Here is an 18553-nt window from a genome sequence, read left to right as displayed (position 1 = left end):
GTAACTCCATAAGGAGAGCCGGCTGCAAATGGATGCTGGTTTTCGAACTGAGAGAATTGTGATGGTTGTGAGTTTGGTGCCGCGGTGGTCTCATGCTCTAACGTCCCTCCCTGTACCACCCACGTAAGGAGTTGAGTTTGGGGGTTCGAGGAGTACCCTGCTTACGGATCTATTGCTTGGTTGCATCCGTGGGCTTGGTCAAGGTCTTGGAAAGGACGTGTCACGATCTAGGAAGTGGCTAGTAACTGACTCTGGCACCGGTACTTGAAAGGTATAACCTACTGTACCGGTATCTCTGTGTCTGAAGCTTGAATTGCCGACGAAGACTATTTGAGGATTGCTCCATTTTGGTGTACGGGGTACATGTCGAGCAAGTGCCGCACCCATTCACGCGCCCCATAAAGCTACTGCAAGAGACAAATAGTAACACAGAGATGTAAGCCATTGAAATCCGAATAGTGCATCGATGATTCGCCCTTGCTCTCGGAAGCTGCCTATGCAGAATGGGTTTGTTTTGAGCAGGGATATGTACAAGCGAAATTCCGAATGGAGAAATCCTACCACGACATCTCTCCGATCTGCAATCTCATAGACAGACGTTTTTGATTGAATGATCGACATCAGAAGGAAGAATAATTGTACTAATATTAGGTAGGGTCAGCACAACTTGCAGAGGTGGACAGTGGGGCGCCAATAGAGGCTATAACGATAAAGGTGTTAAGAAGTGCGTTAGCCGTAACTCATTGTTTACTCCCGTAAAGAAGTCTCGGATCCTGTATTTGGCTTGGTTCTGGTGGCAAATTGGGCCCAAACCAAGACACGGATATACTAGCGGTAGTCCTTTTGCTATGAAGGTGTATTCCTTCCTACTGTATGACTCCATGACTCTTAACCGTCCGTACGCTAAGTACTGCTATTGTTCTTTTACTAGTCGTACATTAAATAGTCGTCAAAAGACAGGAGATTGTACGTAGAAGCCGTCGCCAGAAAAGTTCGACGTCTTGATTGGACAGGAACGATGTATGGAGTCTGCGAGATTACCATGCTAAACCCCCCTGAAACCCTACGCTATAACATATCCCCTTACATGACGAGTTCTATAGGGTGACCAGCTCTGGCAAAACCCTCGGGATTATACTTAATTTACATCAAAATTGTTGTGGAGCTCTGTCTGGATCCTCTAAATATATGCGAGATGCCGTCATCTCTTGGGGGAAACCCTAAGCATATACTGAATAATACGCTGGGAATGTACGGTGCAGACCGGCTGTTGTCCAGAGTCCAGAGTCTGGAGTCCAGACCCCTGGATGCAATGATCCTCGACGTGCACAAGTGTATGAGGCTGTACAGTAGCGCTACGCGCGGTCGCCGCTTCTTTTTCAGCCTCGTGTTATTGTTCAGGTGAAATCGGAACGGATGGGCTAGCGAGTCATCCTCATCCTCATCCTCATCTCCATCCTGATCCTGATCCTGATCACTTCAAATTGATCGACCGTCTCTTTGAATGTCGTGTACAGTGTTTACGACGCAACTACTTTTCTTCTGTGAGGTCCAGTGATTATTTTACTACCGGCAGTCCAGCACTGCATTTGTATAATTCTGCCTAGGGCCGAGCTTGACGACGCACTATCCTCAAAGCGAGCTGCTAATGGGCGTGGTGAATCGTTAGGCCACCGAACCTCATTCTCTTAAATTCTAGCACTGATCAATCACCCAGCGATGAAATCATCAGAAAGCGAGGTCGCCCTATAAAATCCCCGTCGCCCGCTCGACCTTTTCAAGTTTCGACACTCTCCTTCTCCCTCACTTAAAGCTCACCCACGACGGCCTCGACACAACTCCCAACTCCGAACAGAAGACATCAATTATGCCTTCGACACTTAATACCCAACGCGCCCGTCGCGGTCTCCATTGAAGTCCCGCTCGAGCAGGAATTTGCCCTCCCAAGGGTTTAATCGTTTGCGAATCCAGCCTCAACTGTGGAGTGCCTACGAACTACCCAGAACCAACTACGTGTACGATAATTAAGATGAGCGGAATGACGGAAGTTAAGAGGCGGTCCGCACGAGTCTACACTGAGGAAGAAAACGCCAGCGGAAGCAGAAATGCCGAAGTGGATGCTCGCCTCAGAACAAAGAGCATAGATGAGATTGAACTGAAAAATAGCGAGTCAAGAAACTCCTCGAAGGAATCCAAGACCAGAAAGTCCATGGTCGATCTTGGGAAAGACATAAATATATTTCCAACCACAGAGGAAGATATCGAAAAGCATAGTGAGTGTGCCACATCCCAGTATCATCAGAAATGATGGATATCAAATGGTTTAGTCAGGCTATTTCATAATGCGCCTTGAGTGCATAGCAAAAAAGTGAGGCATTTACTAACTGACAATTAGTCACCCAAAGTCTCGAAGCCGCCAAAGCCTCCAAAACAAAGGAAGAGGCTCGGCCAACCAACCTTGGTGTCGTTATTCCAGGAAAGATATATCGCAGTAGCTGGCCCACCGACGAAGATTTCCTACACCTTGAGGCTTTCGGGCTGAAGACTGTCCTGTCAGTAGCGCTTGAGGCCACCTTCCCCGTTACTGATACTGATATCCACCACAGATCTCTTGTCCAAAACGATTTCTCTTTTGCGTTCAAGGACTTTGTTAAGAAGAATGACATCGCTCACAAAATCATTGACATGCCGGGAACGAAGAAGGTTGCTATCACACAGGAATTAATGCAATCGATCATGGAGATTGCTCTTGACGAGTCAAGCTATCCTCTTTTGATACACTGCAATCATGGAAAGGTATTTATTCAAACAAAAATTACTAGACGAAGCTAATCTCGACCAAGCACCGTACTGGCTGTGTAGTTGGAGTCATTCGTCATGTTGCGAGATGGGATGTCGAATCGATCGTCGAGGAATACCGGGGATACGCAGATCCCAAGGTGCGAGACTGTGATGTTGCCTATATCACTGACTACCAGGCTTCAAGCCTTCATGGTCTCTTTGTGAACGAGACAATTGTGAAGGGCCAGAGACCCAATTTGTCTGAACAGTCCAACGAAGACCAGTCCCCGCCAGCTGTTCCTTTAGAGTACAACCCTTTAGGGCATGATCTCCACCTGGGGCGCAACCGAGAAGATCGAGCGGACCTTCCTCTTCAGCGTCGGAGAATGGGTCGGTATCTCATGGCGTCTGCTTTCGCTCTTGCCGTTTGGTTCACCACTGGCTTCTACTGGCACTCCCACAATTGGAAGTGGGAGCCCCTTGAATAGAGGCGTTTTCGGGGCAGTTGATGGCATTTGGTATATGGAGAAGGCACATGCTCTGAATTTCCATTGCCATTTGCATGGTGGTGTTGGGTGTTGGGATAGAAAAGTCGTCACCACCGAAGATATCGGGCACGACGCTGGGGCTGGGTGGAGATTCGGCATGCATTGGGGGGAGGCACTGGACATAGAGAGTCTTTCTCTTACATCATGGTCGCAGTTGGCTGGGCGTTCTGGGCGTTCTGGATGGGAACCACAGGAGTCATTGGGTTCTGTAAAACATCAGATCCTGCACCCCTGAGCGAGCAGCTCTTTATGTATGCCTCGTTTCTCGAGAGTGTGCTGTGCTGTTTCCTTTGAAGTCGTTTACTCTAATCGTTTAGATGGCTTTGAAGCTCGGTGCATAGTGCCAAGTGGTACCGATTCTTCAGATACTAATCACGACAGGGCTTGCAAGGAATGTATCGACAGGCAGCTTGCCACATTGGAGAAGCAAGAGCCCTCTGTTTTACTCAGTGAGCGGACGAACGACTCCAGGGCAGTAACAGCGCCTGTCGAACACTACCATCATTAACCTGACTCCTTTTGCAGGGGTGCATTTCGGTATATAATAACCTTGGGATAGGTACCTATTTGGAATATGGGAACCTGGGATTATTCGCGTCGCATAGCTTGCTACGATTTGCCCCTTGTATCTATGAAGACAACTATCTGCTAACACAAGACACAGGCCAATCCTCGCAACATGCTGGCTCTTCTAAACTTCGGAGCCTCCACAGATCCGGAAGGCGACCATTTACATTATGTCTTCCTTCCCAGATTACTCTTCCAACGCCTGTTTTCAATTGTGGTCCTCAAGACGAAACAAGTTAATAGCGCAATCTGGCATGGCGAATTCTCATTTCTTGCTCTATTTCGAAAAGTTTGTTGCTTCGCCGGTCTACTACAGCTAGCTAGCTGCCAGATCAGGTCTTTTTAAATACCATTGGGATCAGGCGTTCGCCTCCACCTTGAAGTGGCAGTAATGTCCTAAACCTGAAAATGACTTCTCAAGGATCACCGACTTGAATAAGGGTGTGCCATGAGTGCAAAGGTAGGTTTAGTTTTCGGTTTTATGTTCTGTATTTAGGAAAGTCTACAGCCGCTCCGATTTCAAGCTACTAGTATCTTCTCAAATCAAAATATTGCATCCAGGACTACCAAACTCTAGTTCCCCCCGCTCTACACACACGAATAGATGGATGTTAAGCTTTCATTTTCATCATGTTACAGCTGTGATTCCCTGTCCACGTGAAATACGTAGTAGCATCGTCTATCTGTACATTATCAGAACCTCCCCTTTCTATCTGTGTACCTATCAACACCCTTTTTGGCGACCGTGTGGTCTACTGTTGTACAAGCCCTGTTCCCTTTCCACCTCTATATTATGCGCCGTCCGCCCATTCTCCCACCTTTTCCCTTACGGTGCGCTCTCCTCCGCCTCGGTACTCCTCTTCCCAAACGCATAAGTGATTCCGCACCCAACAACATTAACACCCGCCAACCCCATAGCAGCTCCCCTCGTCAACCCCCTTGCCCCAAACTTCGAGCCCATCCTCCCTGCAAAACTCGTACCCTTTACCTTCCTACGCCTCGCAAGCAGTAGGTAAAGACCGGACCAGGCCGCGGTGATGCCCGCAGAGTCAATTTTGTAGTCCGAGAGGTTTAGGTAGGTGCTGAAGAGGAGGACTGGTGCGAATGCGAATGGGAGTGGTTGGAATGGGCGCGCGTGGAGGGCAGTTATCACGGTTGCGGTTGCCATCGGGGGAAGGGGGTTTTCTGAGGGATAGTTTGTTAGGATTTGGGTTGGTTTGGTGTTAAGTGAAGGAAGACAAAGCTGAGAGGGGGTACTTACTGCCCCATTCTGTGGCGTAGGCGATGGCTGTCTTCTTTGCGACATCTGTATCTTTGGAAGACATTTTCAATTGTCTTTCAGCGTAATGTTCTTATATCGGTCAGCTCACGCGCCAGTTAGTAGTCGGTATTTTCAATGTTTTTGAAGCTGACAATTGAGAGCATTGGTATCTCAGCCTGGATATCTTTTGCAAGCTTGATGCCCGTCATTGAACCTTGCTACTTAGCGCCTTCCGCACGTGCATTGGATGTTATCCAAGGCCAACAACAAGTGAGGAACTTCAAAGCCAAACCGAGCATCTGGCCATTACGATTTGCTACCACCAACGTCCACGGAATCTCCATCGCTTCAACCGACTTCGCACCCATCCTCAACAATCCCCAATCGCTGCACGCTGGGAGACTACAGTAAATCGCTGCGTCATGCCCGCAGCCACCACCTCCGGCGCCGATGCGAAGACTAACGGGTCCGCTCCTCGCTCGCGCGAACACAAACAGGGAAACCAAGAAAAAGAAGTAAAAGAAGAACATAGACGCGAGGTCATGCGGATACGGAAATGCCACCCTCTCGCCTTCTACGACATTTTGAACCTCGAGTCTGTCAAGACGACATGCACAGAAACCGATATCAAAAAAGCCTACCGCAAGGTCAGTCTGCTGACGCATCCGGATAAAAATGGGCATGAGCATGCGGATGAGTGCTTTAAGATGGTGAGCAGGGCGTTTGGGATCCTTGGGGATAAGGAGAAGAGGGCGAAATTTGATAGGCATGGGGGCGATCCGGACAGTCGATTCGGAGGGGGAGCGCAGCCACAGAGTAATCCCTTCTCTGGGTTTTCGAGGGGCACACCGAGACAGAATGCCGGGGGTGGGGGTGGGGGGATGTGGGAGGAGGAAATTAGTCCCGAAGAGATGTTTAGGAGGTTCTTTGGTGGAGGCGGGTTGGGAGGTGGATTTGGGCCTTTTGGCGGTAAGTCTAGTGATGGAGAAGAAAGATTATGCCAGGACTAACCATGTGCCAGGAGGAGGTTTTGACAATGGGCCAGGATTCGTTTTCAATATGGGAGGGGGCCCAGGAGTCAGAATCCATCAGTTTGGAGGAGCGAGACCTAGGAGAAGACCAAGAGATCCAAATGCGCCCCCGGAGCAAGCTGCCTCGCTACAGTCCACTCTTATAGGACTGTTGCCACTACTTTTCGTTTTGGTCCTCCCGATACTGTCATCTCTATTCTCTGGAGACGGATCTGCCGCCTCAGGACCATCAATGCGATTCGATAATGCAGTACCACCGCACACGCTGCATCGGCATACGTCTCGATTCAAGGTTGACTACTTTATAAATCCCAACGACGTCGAAAACTTCACTCCATCCCAGTTTAGGCAGCTCGACTCGAAAGCAGAGACCAGTTTCATCTCACGCCTTAGTGTCGAGTGCCAGCAAGAAGAACATGCTAGGCAGGAACTCGTCAACCAAGCGCAAGGTTGGTTTTACCAGGATGGGGAAAAGATGGCGCAAGCGAGAACGATGCCGATGAAGAGCTGTAAGAAGTTAGATAGTATGGGGTTGAGCAGGCAGCAGTAGCGAGCGAGCTGCGGCGCATCCATTCTCTGTATATGTTGGGATTCTCTTGTAGCATGGCGTTGGGCATCGCAGCATCACTGGTGGGCTGGTTTGATTGCAGTTACGGACGATGGGCTTCTTGGTCGTCGCATCACCTCATAAAAGACAATGGAGTCGTCTCGCTCGCCAACTTGGCTGGATATACCTTCAGAACTCTCCATGAATGACTAGAGAATACTAAAGTTGGTGGCTTGGCTAGTGTACAAACTCGCAAACTGACTGTAGAGTTAGGTCAAAAGGTGACTACAATTTGTACGGATCTATATGGGGTAGCGAAACAGCTTGTACAACCCAGTTCGTACAGTCGATTTTAGCTCTAAACTAAAAGCCGAGCACACCCTCGGTCTGTACAAATCGGGCCAGTTTATACAAACTAGCGTTGAACCAAATGGGCTCTATGTAGCACACCATACATAATTTTTCTACGCTATTTTTTCTTGTTAAGACACGGTAGAACTAGCTAGTCGGTCGCGGAGCTTATTCGAAAAGGTCCTCCTCACCGTTCGAGTGCTTACTACCAACTACCAACTACAACTTCCACCTTAGCAGATGATAAAATCCATCACCCTAGCTTGTCAGTTATCGCTATTGCAGAAAGGCACGTACCTGAAGAAGCCTAGCGGTTTGTTAGCGAATCCGACATCCCCGCAGATTACCTTATCACTTCTGCCGTGTTGGACAACTTCTCCGACAAGGCTGAACTTCGATACCTTCACGTCAAAACATCACCATGGATAACAGTCCTCCACCTCCACCGGCGCCTCCGGCCAGTCTACCAGAGGCACCAGATAAGGAGACGATGGCCCAGGTCAGGCAACTCTATAATTCTCGGAAACCGAGTGGCTAATCTATATAGATCCGCAAGAGAAGAATGGAGAAGCTCTCCGGAACAGGGACTCCAATCTCTAAGCCCGAGGGAGAAACAGGAGGCACCTCCGCTTCAAATCCAGTGGAGAGAGCATCCACAGAGTCTACCCCGCCGAAGAAGATGCTCACATCCAAACCACCAACACCAGCTTCGAGACCGACCGAGAACCCCAATCCCTTTGCGAAACTCGGTGCCCAAGCGCCCACTTCTACAACCCTTCCAACAGTAAGAACTTCTGATTCAATCGCCACGGCGACTTTAAAAAGAAAGCGTGCTGAGATCGATACGCAGGCGGCAGCCCGACCTCCGCGAACTTCGACCATGCCACCAGCGGAAGAACCCATCGAGCAGTGGGCACACAGAACCCTTGGTGGCATCTTCAGAGTCACCTTGGACCCAGACCAAAAAACCGACTCCAACAACCACAAGCTGATCTTCCTGCCACAATTAAGACAGGAGTTGGAGGAAGAGAAAGTACCGGTGCTGTTGACGAAGGAGCGCTTGGATTCGGCCATCCTCGAGGCGGCATCAACGATCCCCAATAACAGGCCTGTTTTGGATTATTTGCTTCCATGCTGGAAGAGAGTGATGAAGGCTATCAAGGGATTGAGGGGTTATACTGGTGCCAAGGATGCGCTGTTGAAGGAGGCGAAGAGACTGTGCATGAGCAACTGCGTCTTTGCTGTAGAGATGCCAGAGTTGTATGGGTAAGTTATGGCAGGCATTGTTACCGCAAGCTTAACTTACTGACATGGGTACAGCCGTGAGCCTAATCCAGCCACAGACTCGCTAACACCGTACTTGCTGCTCGAGGGTGGTGAAGACAACGGTATCTGCCCAGACTTCCTAACTGAGGTGGTGAGTAGATTCGACGAAGATGAGACGGTCAAGCCCATGATCACCAAGGCCATCGCCGGAATGAGCTTGCAGCTGTCTAACATGACCATGAACGACAACTACAAGCCATACATCAATGCATTGAAGAACTTGTGTCAATTCAAACCCATTGCAATTGCTATCACTCAAGACCCGCTGTTCCAAATGGCTACTTCGGCGCCGGGCATCGAAAAGCACACAATTCTTGGACCTTTCTTTCGGGTATCTCCTCTCCAGCCAGAGGTTACGAAGGAGTACTTCGCTAGCCCGAAGACTATGGACAAGAGACACATCGTCAACTCCCAAGACGCTTTACGACTGACCCTACAAGCTCATCAGAGAGATTTACTTGATATCGTCAACCAGCTTGTCCGTGCCAGCCCAGAGGCTAGAAATAAGATTCTGGACTGGTTTGCGTACATCGTCAACTCGAACCACAAGCGCCGAGCTTTGCAGCCGGACGCCTCGCAACTGTCCACGGATGGGTTCTTGATAAATGTTACAGTTGTCCTGGATGGGTTATGTGAGCCCTTCATGGATACGATGTTCTCAAAGGTTGACCGAATCGACGTGGACTACTTGAGGCGAAAGCCCCGAGTTGATATCAAGGAGGAGACGAAGCTCAACGCTGATCAAGAGGCATCTGACAAATTCTATGCAACCGATGCTCCTGGCACATCAAACTTTATTTCCGAGATATTCTTCTTGACTGTTGCAGCTCATCATTACGGTAGCGAAGCCACCAACAGCATGCTAAAGTCGCTCGAGAAGGATATTAAGTTCTTAACCGGCAAGGTAGCAGAGCTGGAAGCAGAGAGACCCAAGTTTGCCAATGTGAGTGCGGCATACTCCACCTTACGGCTCTGCTGACAAACATAGTCACCAATGAACATGGCGAGATTTGAGGAACAGCTGAGAAGATTCAACGAAGTCTTGGACAAATCGATGTCTCTCAGATACGCCATTCAAGGTGTTCTGTTTGACAAGGTCATGCAGGCCAAGTCTCTGATGTTCATGAGAGTTGTCACTGTGTGGCTCCTGAGAGTTGCGACAGGCTCGAACTATACTCCTGACAAGACCATCACCTTACCGCTACCAGCTGCGCAACCTGAGGCCTTCAAGTGTTTGCCCGAATATGTTCTCGAAGACATTGTTGGCAATTTCAACTTTATCTTCAGGCATATTCCCGATGTCATGATTTCGGCAGTTGGAGACGAGGCAATTGCCCTTTGCATCACGTTTCTGACTAACTCTGAATACATCAAGAATCCCTATCTCAAGGCCAAACTTGTCACTCTGCTGTTCAACGGCACCTGGCCAGTATACCACCGAACGAAGGGTGTGCTCGGCGACTCACTGATTGGGCTGAAGTTTGCGAATGATCACTTACTCCATGCTTTGATGAAGTTCTATATCGAGGTAGAGAATACCGGAGCACACACTCAGTTCTACGACAAATTCAACATTCGCTACGAGATCTTCCAGGTTATCAAGTGTATTTGGGCAAACGATGTCTATAGAAATCGCCTGACGCAGGAGAGCAGAGTCAATACGGAGTTCTTTTTGAGATTTGTCAATCTTTTACTGAACGATGCCACCTACGTCTTGGGCGAAGCTCTCGAGAAATTTCCGAGAATTCACAACATCCAAGGAGAGCTGAGAAACCCTCACTCTACCTTGACGGCCGACGAACGTACGGCCAAAGAAGAGGAGCTTGCGACGGCTGAACATCAAGCACAGTCGTACATGCAACTGACCAACGAGACGGTCTCCATGATGAAGCTGTTCACTGAGACTCTAGTCACCTCTTTCACCATGCCAGAAATCGTTGATCGGGTTGCGGCCATGTTAAATTTCAACCTCGATTTACTTGTCGGTCCAAAATCCACCGAACTCAAGGTTGACGATCCAAAAAAGTACCAATTCGACCCCAAGACACTCCTGGCCGAGTTCACCGACATCTACCTCAACCTGGGCTCCTCCGAAAACTTCTATAATGCCGTGGCTCGTGACGGTCGCTCCTACAAGCCAGCCAACTTCGACAGCGCCACCCGCATTCTCACTCGCTTCAGTCTCAAGTCCGGCGAAGACATTGCTAAATGGGAGCACCTCAAGAAGCAATTCAAGATCGCCAAGGAGATTGACGACCAAGAGGAAGAGGACCTTGCCGACGCCCCCGAAGAATTCATGGATCCCTTGCTCGCATCCCTGATGACGGACCCCGTTCAGCTCCCGATGAGTAAGATGATCCTAGACCGCAGCACCATCAGCAGCCATCTTCTCAGCGACCCGAACGACCCATTCAATCGTGCGCCGTTAAAGATTGAGGATGTCATTCCTATGCCGGATCTGAAGGCTAGGATTACGGAGTGGAGGGATGGAATGCGGGCGAACGCCAAAGCGGCGCGAATGCAAAAAATGGATACGACGCAGGGTTAGAGGATGGAGGTATGCATTGGGACCGGGCGGGAGCATGGCGTTCGTGACTTGAATGAAGCGCTGCATGGGGCAGGGATTGATTTGGAGGCGAACAAGAATTGGAAGCGAACAGTGCATGGCTTTGTAAAAGGAGCGAGATCTCGTGAATGTGCCGTACAAAAAGAATGCAAGATATTTTTTTTGGAGTGGGTCTCGCGATTTCCCAGTTAGTTATAGGAGTCATAAGGTATTAAAGTCCTATAACATATCTCAGCTTGATTCCATCTTGCTTCGATGTGTCTACCCAAATAACATTCGGTTAACTGATTATACTAGAAAACAAAAAGCAGCATTTCGGCTAGCCATCACCGTTGAATGTTTTTGGCAATAGAAATGTGTGCTGCAAGCTTTCAAGTCGTCCCTTCTGGAACAGCATTTTCAACCTCAAAGATTGTCTCCAAGGCAATCGAGTCTGTTCATCCCTCCTCATACTTATCACCCCAGTCGAGAAATCGTTTCTCATTCTCTCATTTGCAGCTCAGCTCTGGGCTCCTATTTTTCGTGCGTTGTATATGGCCGGTCATTGCCTTTTCACAGCATAGCTAGTGTTCGTGTTGCTGGTAAAGTTTTGCGGAAACGACAAGGACTAAATTCAGCGGTGCATCTGCTAATTTATCGGGCTTCATATTTCCAATGGGCAAAGCGCTTCTGTTGACTTCCTATACGGATATACGTAACGGGCAAGCTACTCCAGATGTTCATTTACTGTTTGCGGTCCGGGAGGTTCAGACTGATTAAACTCTCGTTATATTTTTCGAGACAGGAAAGTCTTGAATCTGGTTCTGGCATTGGTTGTGGCCTCGTCGGCTTCCGCCCTTACGCCTTGAGCCGTCTGCAATACCGATAACCATCTGCGAGGTCAGCTCTCTTTAGTTGCATACGAGGATCAATCATATACTGAGATTCTGTCTTCAAAGCACTGCGATGTTTCAGCATGTCCAGCATCATCTGATTGTGCTGTTTATTTTCAAATTGCTGTCATTCCTGCCGCAGAGTGAGTATTCGCATGACAAACCTTCCGATGGAATACTACCATGAAATAGTTTCAAATATAGGATAATCCCGTTCACTGTCCTCTCTTCTGCTGTTATCACATCCATCATTGGTGTGACACAAATGAACAGTCTTTAGTAAGCCGCAACCCTGAACTACGATCTTGCCTCCGCGGCGGGCAAGAAACCGTTGAGATGTACGTGCGTATGATGCTGGGAATGGAACATGCGATGAGTTATGTGAGTAATGGGAGGATATAGTGTTTTTGGGTACCATGGGGGAGGGGACTGAGACAGCTTGGTATAATAACGAGACGAAATTTACTAACAGCAATACTATTGTTGCATTAAATATACGGTTCAAGACTGTCCAGAATCGATTAATTGGTTGGGTTCTGATCGATATCAATCAGAGATCAGAGGAAAGGCTGAGCCGAAGAGAGCTAACTAGTACCTCGAAGTATTGCTTGCTTTGTTCAAACCCCAGGCACTCCAAACATTTGCCACATGCTCTCTCTCATCTCCATTTCCCTTACGGTTCAGTGTTCAAAGAGCCTACTGTTGCGTCGTGTTCAAGCTTGTCCATCTTGTGACCTTCGACTTCCGAGCTGAGCCGAGCTCTTGTAGTGAGTGGCTGGCAACTTTGGTCATGGAAACCACCGCACCAACTGATACCGTCTGGAAAACCGACAAAATTCCAGCACGAAAATCTTGACTGCGCAAATTAGAGTTCCGCAGTAAGCGTTCATAACCAATAGGCAGACACTTGGTTGAATAACGAGCGAAACACTGCATTTCGTTGGCCCGGGGCTTATGTACTTATTGTGTTGGAGAGATGACAGACATACGGGCCAGACACAGTTGTTTTCATGCTCATGAGGTATTGCTTATCCATGCTTCTCTTTGCTATCGATGCAAAAATAATAAATATTTGCGTCTCGGTATACGAATCTGTCGGACGGTCTCTGAAGTGATGTTTACATCCATCCTTTTAAATTCTCGCTTAATCTCAGGGGCTCGCCGTCAACCTCAACCGAGTGCCGAGGGTGGAATGGAGGGGTCAACTGCCTGCCGCTCTATCCACAACGGGTGATTATCAAATCTAGCCAGTTGCTACCTTCGTCGGATCTCGGCTGACTCCGGTCCGGCCTCGACCCACGTCGTTACGAGACTTGCACAGCTACGCTTCTAGCTAGCTACAGCAGTCTTACCTGCTTGACTCTCTTTTGTGGTTCTCCCTTGACGAAAGATTTCTTTCCTTGTGATCCATCCTATCTGTAGGGGAAGGGAGCACACGACAGTAGCACTCGCTACAGCACTATGAATTGCTTTCTGGAGCCTTCTTGTGTGTAACTCCTTAGCTTAGCACGTCGCCGTAACCCATGGGAGGTCCCAGGGCGGCAGGCTTCGCCTACTACCCGCCCGACGTAAATAAATACAACAACAACAACAACAACTACCTTCGTCGGATCTGAACGCAACAATAATTACCAGAAGCCCGGATATCCGTCTCGTATCTAGTCTAGGAGGGTCTCTCAGACTTGACTCCTTTTTGACACACGGAATTATCCCGGAAGCACCCCTCACGATAGAGAGCGCTTTACAAGTTCGGCCAGCCCCCCAGTAGTGGAGTCCGAGCAGAATCCAGAAGTCCCTCGCTATGACCAATTAATCCGTTTACTCAACTCCGTTCGCGAAGCTGCCAAACCCCAAGAGGGTGTGGGATGGGTCACCCCATCGTCCTCCTTGGAGGGAATAGGTATGTAGCCCTAGCGCCGTTGCTCGACCAAATCCAAGTTCTGAGGCTGATACGACACAGGGCGGAAGTCCCTTCTCACTCCAGAAGTTGTGTCCTCTGCAGCAGCGTCGGAGATCCAGACCGGTAGGAGAGTCGGGCTGGGCTGGGACGTGGCCAAGCTCGAGTTCTCCCAATTTGGGAGACAGAAGTGTGTACACGAGCTCATACCTCTCATGGGACCGGGAGGGAGTGGCTACGGTGCTTGCTTGCTTTGACGATACCTACTCTATGAACCCACCACGTAAGTTAGTTCCCCCCCAAAGCTCGGGCTACTCTGCTCTCGATGGCCCCGATGTCGAGAGAGTCTCTTCTACGGTGGGACTACCAGAGAGGAAATCACGGACGCCTCTAGCTATAGAAACCGCAAGGATCACGAGGACATATATATCTAAACATATATGTAAAAATCGGACTGAAAAAAAAGGGCTAACAAACTTAGCAACCCCCTTGAAATCAACAGTGAAACTCTTCTCCTCAACCTTCCAGCTCTCTCGCGCAGATTCACATTTATCACGACTCGAAGAGCTCACTACTCGTCTCCTCCTCTCCCTCCGTCCTCACCTCGATCGATGCCGCGGCTCAACATGCTACCTTTTACCTTTACCTTTACCTTCACCTTCACGTTTTCCCCTACGCCTACAGAACACAGGAATCCTATCCGCATGAACAACAAACATCTCGTGAAAACACATGCTTAATTATTCATTCGCCCCCTCGAGAGATAAAACTACCACAATCCGCCTCCAATCAAATAAGATAAATAATAAAATACCCCCCCCCCCCTCTTTTTATTTTTATCAAAATAAATTTATATACATATAAATACATATATACACCCTTCCATGCAAAGACAAGCCCCAAACCTCAAGCCTCCTTCCATACTCTCTTAGAAACACCCCCCCTTCCCCCTCCCCCCTCCTCTTCCCTCTTTTCTTTATTAACATACATATATACACACACATATAAATATAAATACACACACACTTCCATGCAGAGACAAGCCTCAAGCCTCAAGCCCTCAAACCCTCAAACCTCAAGCCCTCAAATCCCAAACCTCAAGCCCCTCCCTCCCTCCTCTCTCTCTCATACTCTCTTAGACCCCCCCCCCCCCCCCCCCCACCTTTCCCTGGACCTGTGCCCAACACACCAAAGAGGACTCCAGGACCCATTGGGGATGGGGAAAATGATGATGATGATGATGATGATGATGACGACGAGAGTACACATCCACAAGCCCGTGTATGTCCGTGTATATCCTGGATCATCCCCCCGCCTTTCGGAGGTGTAGAGTTGAGAAGGAGCGTTCGTTACTTGAGGCGCGCGAGATGAGGTGAGATGCGTGGAATCAAATCAAATTTGCTGCTTTTCCATAAACCAAACCATCTCATCATGTGCGGGCGTGAACCGTAGAAGTTCGGGTTTACGGTACGCTCCTCCCTATCTTGATAACTTCAAAGAGATATGGATAGGCAAGGCAAGACAGGGCAGCTAGGAACGAGCCTTAAATGCTTGCCTACATGTCGGGATGAGAATCGCATCTTTTAATTATCTTATATCAAAGCTGGTCGTCAAACAATTGACCAGCAGAAGACGAGATGTTGGCTCACTGCGTTTTTTCGCAAGCAGGCCAGCCAGCGTGAATGCGCCCGTAGTGGCTTAACCGCCCTACGTGGCGTAGATCATCCGAATCCTTCCTGTATCCTCTAGATCTATCCTTTGATGAACCCAACCCAACCCACCCAGTCCTGTAACTTACCATCGACGAAAGTCGTCGTTTTTCGTCAATTTTTGTAGATCATGGCTAACAAACGCCTGTAAAGTGCTGTTATGCATCCATCAAGCCATCCATCCATCCATCCATCCCTCCTCCCTCGGGCTAAAGGCGCAGACAGATTCTCGAAGTGTTGAAATATGCGATGCCTGTCGTCCCGGATTTAAAATGTGATAATGATTCTATGCATGAAACGGACCGGAAATATCGTATATGGCCGTAAAAGTTCTTCTGATATCTTTGGTGGTCTCTTCTAATCACCTGCAGACTTGAATTCAACCTCTCCTCCAGAGACTCATGTCATGGAATTTCGTCGATTCTTCCCACTCGCGCTCCAACAGGGCTAGCTCTACCGAGACCCCGAATAGGCTCTGGAAGTGGCTCGTCCTTCATGCAAGAGTTCTCTAGCACGTTTGTCCATTTGCCGCTGGTGCCTGCATGACTGTGCTTGAGATGTTGTCTGAAATGGTCGGCTCGGAAGAACTTCTTTGCATGGTTGCACTCGCCAAACTTGTGCACTTCTTGAAGATGGTTTGCCCGGGCTTTCCAGTCTCGTTCGGTTGCAACGGCCCTCGGCGGCCCAGGCATAGACGGAGAAGATATCCCAGAGCGTGGGAAATCCTCTCCACAGTAGCCGCATGTGTCAGCCTCGTTCGGTTTGTTGGGAGAACTATGAAATGCAGCCTCATAACATGAGAGTGCGGCACAAGACCAGGAGTGCCGTCGTAGATGGAGCGAGTTCTGATGCCGTTCGGCTTCATTTTTGTTCTTGAAGCGGTTGCGGCAATATGCACACTCGTATTGCTTCTCTTGTTCATGGGCACTAGCTCTGTGGTCAGAAAATCTTGTCGCCACTTTGGAAGGGATTAATTACATCAGCTCATCTTGAGTATCGAACTTCTTCGGTTTCTTTGGGCAGCAGTCACACATGAAAACCCGCTGTATCTTTGGAGGAGGAGGATGATGCTTGGAGCGATCCTGACTTTCAGTGAGCTTTCGGGAATCCATCAATGGTCTCATTTCTGACAGTGCTCGATTGGAGTTCGTTCTGGAAGTGGATCCCCGAGGGCTCGGATTCAGTGGCGACGAAGTGGCATAGGGCGGCTCTGACATATCTGAGCCCGCGGCTGAGAGCCCTCCGGGAGAGATACCACCGGGGGACAATCGTCCGTATGAGCTCATACTTGTGACGCTACTCCCAGTGACCGAGAGACTAGACGCGTACGAGTTATTTCTTGGAGCAGAAGCGGTGGACGAGACAGATCCACATGTCGAGTGGAGCCGTGGAGTTGGTGAAGCACGGGATGCGGATTCGCGTCGTCTATACAAATCACTTGCGCTGCCAACCGTGTGCAACGATGAACCCTCATCCCCCGGGGGTGACGATGCCCGTCTTTTTCGTCCAATCGATGAAGGTGGCGAATGACCCTCCAATCGGCTAGAAAGATCTTCGATGTGCAGTCGTCTGAATCCGTTTTCCTCCATAAGGAAGCCGTCATCATTTTCTGGAGAAACCCTCGCATCATAAGTATCCCGGGACCGGCTGGTAACACTTGATACATCGTCAGAAGTAGATCCAGATCGTCCTGTGTACGGCAAAGGAGACCTATCCGGATAGTCTGCTACTTCGCTCGGCGGCCTGTGATCCAATTGATTTTGCATGCCAAATATTGTGTAAGAATTCTTTGGCGAGATCGCAGATGACGGTGGTGTTTCGACGCACCTACTCAACGGACTTTCGCCAAGACCTGGTCTGCCGGGTAAGGTGGGGAGGGACAAGGGCTTCAACTGGCTGGAATGCCTCTGTGTGTAATTCGAACGAGAAGTCGACGAGAAATCATTGGTAAATGAGCCGAAGCTGGAATTCGAAAATGGTTTGGGTGGGGGGGTCCTGTTGCTAGAACCCCTACGAGCGTCCAACTTCTGCAGCTGGGACTTGTCAAATGCCTGAGCATTACTTTGATATTTTGCGTGGACCGAGCTCTCAAAATTAGAGAAGGTTGGTAGTGGAGGAGAAGATTCTTGACTTCGTGACCTGGGAGACAATAGAATTAGTAACAGGGCTTATATAGCGATATACTGCATTCGGCATTCCCCCTTCACACCAATTAAAAAATCCCAGACAAGATTCGAACATGGTGGGCGTCTCGGCCGCCCCGAACGCTGCTGCGAGGTTCTCGGAATCGCATTGTAAGAGAGATTTCCAGACTAACTTGTTCGACCATGCGATTGTTCCAACACCCGTATAGCCTTCGTCTCTGTGGTACGAGATCTCCCTTTGGTCTGTGGGCCTAACTGTCGAGTTGGAACCTGTTGAGCGTACGAATTCGGGTCTTTGCTCAACCATGATTCGTCTCACGAAATGTCCACCATTCAAACTCGAGCCTGGCGCAATGGATGGTGTCGACCTCCCCCGATCTCCACTGTCATCATGCGAATTGCCCCATTTCCATGCGATATCTTGTCCATTGTGTCCATAATCGGCAACGTCTGCCAGATATCGCGGGGGGGGAAGTGGAGGGGGCGGTGCTTCTCTAGCATCCGGGATTAAAATTTCCCTTGGAGAAGCGGCTGAAGACGAATTGTAGGAACTGGATCTGCTTGGGTATCGAAATCTCTCGGCAGGGTCGTGTACATATATCTCAGGTAGAGCCACAGGAGCTGGTCTCCTACCACGGTGGTGTGAGGTGTCCATGTTGACGGGGTTCGGGAATTGCCGCCAGCCGAAGGAATGAAGAGTAGGGGATGCTTTGCTCCGGAATGCGACGCCCTAGAAGGTCTCGGAGGGCAGGTGGCGATAGTCTTCGGAAGAGCTGGGTTGGGGGAGGAATTGGAGGCGGAACATAGATGTCGAAATCCCAATGACGAAATATACAGTGACGAAAAATGCAAAAGCCCGCCGTCGAACTCGAGTGAGAGTTATATCATCGAAGAAGCACCCGAAGGCGCCGAAGGGGAGACAGAGACGGTGCGTGGAATAAAGGGAGGGGTGC

The 18553-nt window shown here is 49.3% G+C and overlaps 6 protein-coding genes across 6 annotated transcripts; 4 read left to right on the top strand and 2 right to left on the bottom strand.

The window, feature by feature from the left end:
- Positions 1–2029: 2029 nt before the first annotated feature.
- L3040_005558 (uncharacterized protein) lies at positions 2030–3269 on the top strand (the record flags this gene model as incomplete). The annotated part of the gene is made up of 4 exons (XM_007295850.1): positions 2030–2273; positions 2396–2552; positions 2607–2796; positions 2844–3269. 4 exons carry the CDS (start codon positions 2030–2032, stop codon positions 3267–3269), a joined length of 1017 nt encoding a protein of 338 aa, XP_007295912.1.
- Positions 3270–4722: 1453 nt separating this feature from the next.
- Positions 4723–5221, bottom strand: L3040_005557 (uncharacterized protein; the record flags this gene model as incomplete). The annotated part of the gene is made up of 2 exons (XM_007295852.1): positions 4723–5081; positions 5158–5221. The coding sequence occupies 2 exons, from the start codon at positions 5219–5221 to the stop codon at positions 4723–4725; spliced, it is 423 nt and encodes a 140-aa protein (XP_007295914.1).
- Positions 5222–5579: 358 nt separating this feature from the next.
- Positions 5580–6738, top strand: L3040_005556 (uncharacterized protein; the record flags this gene model as incomplete). Its single annotated transcript, XM_007295853.1, has 2 exons — positions 5580–6126; positions 6179–6738. The coding sequence occupies 2 exons, from the start codon at positions 5580–5582 to the stop codon at positions 6736–6738; spliced, it is 1107 nt and encodes a 368-aa protein (XP_007295915.1).
- A 769-nt stretch (positions 6739–7507) lies between these two features.
- L3040_005555 (uncharacterized protein) lies at positions 7508–10960 on the top strand (the record flags this gene model as incomplete). The annotated part of the gene is made up of 5 exons (XM_066154555.1): positions 7508–7585; positions 7634–7870; positions 7937–8352; positions 8407–9355; positions 9401–10960. 5 exons carry the CDS (start codon positions 7508–7510, stop codon positions 10958–10960), a joined length of 3240 nt encoding a protein of 1079 aa, XP_066011409.1.
- A 2351-nt stretch (positions 10961–13311) lies between these two features.
- Positions 13312–14004, top strand: L3040_005554 (uncharacterized protein; the record flags this gene model as incomplete). The annotated part of the gene is made up of 3 exons (XM_066154554.1): positions 13312–13336; positions 13619–13750; positions 13811–14004. The coding sequence occupies 3 exons, from the start codon at positions 13312–13314 to the stop codon at positions 14002–14004; spliced, it is 351 nt and encodes a 116-aa protein (XP_066011408.1).
- A 1856-nt stretch (positions 14005–15860) lies between these two features.
- On the bottom strand, positions 15861–18255 carry L3040_005553 (uncharacterized protein; the record flags this gene model as incomplete). The annotated part of the gene is made up of 3 exons (XM_066154553.1): positions 15861–16383; positions 16435–17595; positions 17774–18255. The coding sequence occupies 3 exons, from the start codon at positions 18253–18255 to the stop codon at positions 15861–15863; spliced, it is 2166 nt and encodes a 721-aa protein (XP_066011407.1).
- Positions 18256–18553: the final 298 nt, after the last annotated feature.

This window comes from Drepanopeziza brunnea (genome assembly GCF_022702325.1).
Source record: "Drepanopeziza brunnea f. sp. 'multigermtubi' strain 214-2 chromosome Unknown ctg9, whole genome shotgun sequence".
Classification (NCBI taxonomy): Eukaryota; Fungi; Ascomycota; class Leotiomycetes; order Helotiales; family Drepanopezizaceae; genus Drepanopeziza; species Drepanopeziza brunnea.
Note: the sequence above shows the minus strand (reverse complement) of the source record. Positions and strands in the feature narration are given on the sequence as shown.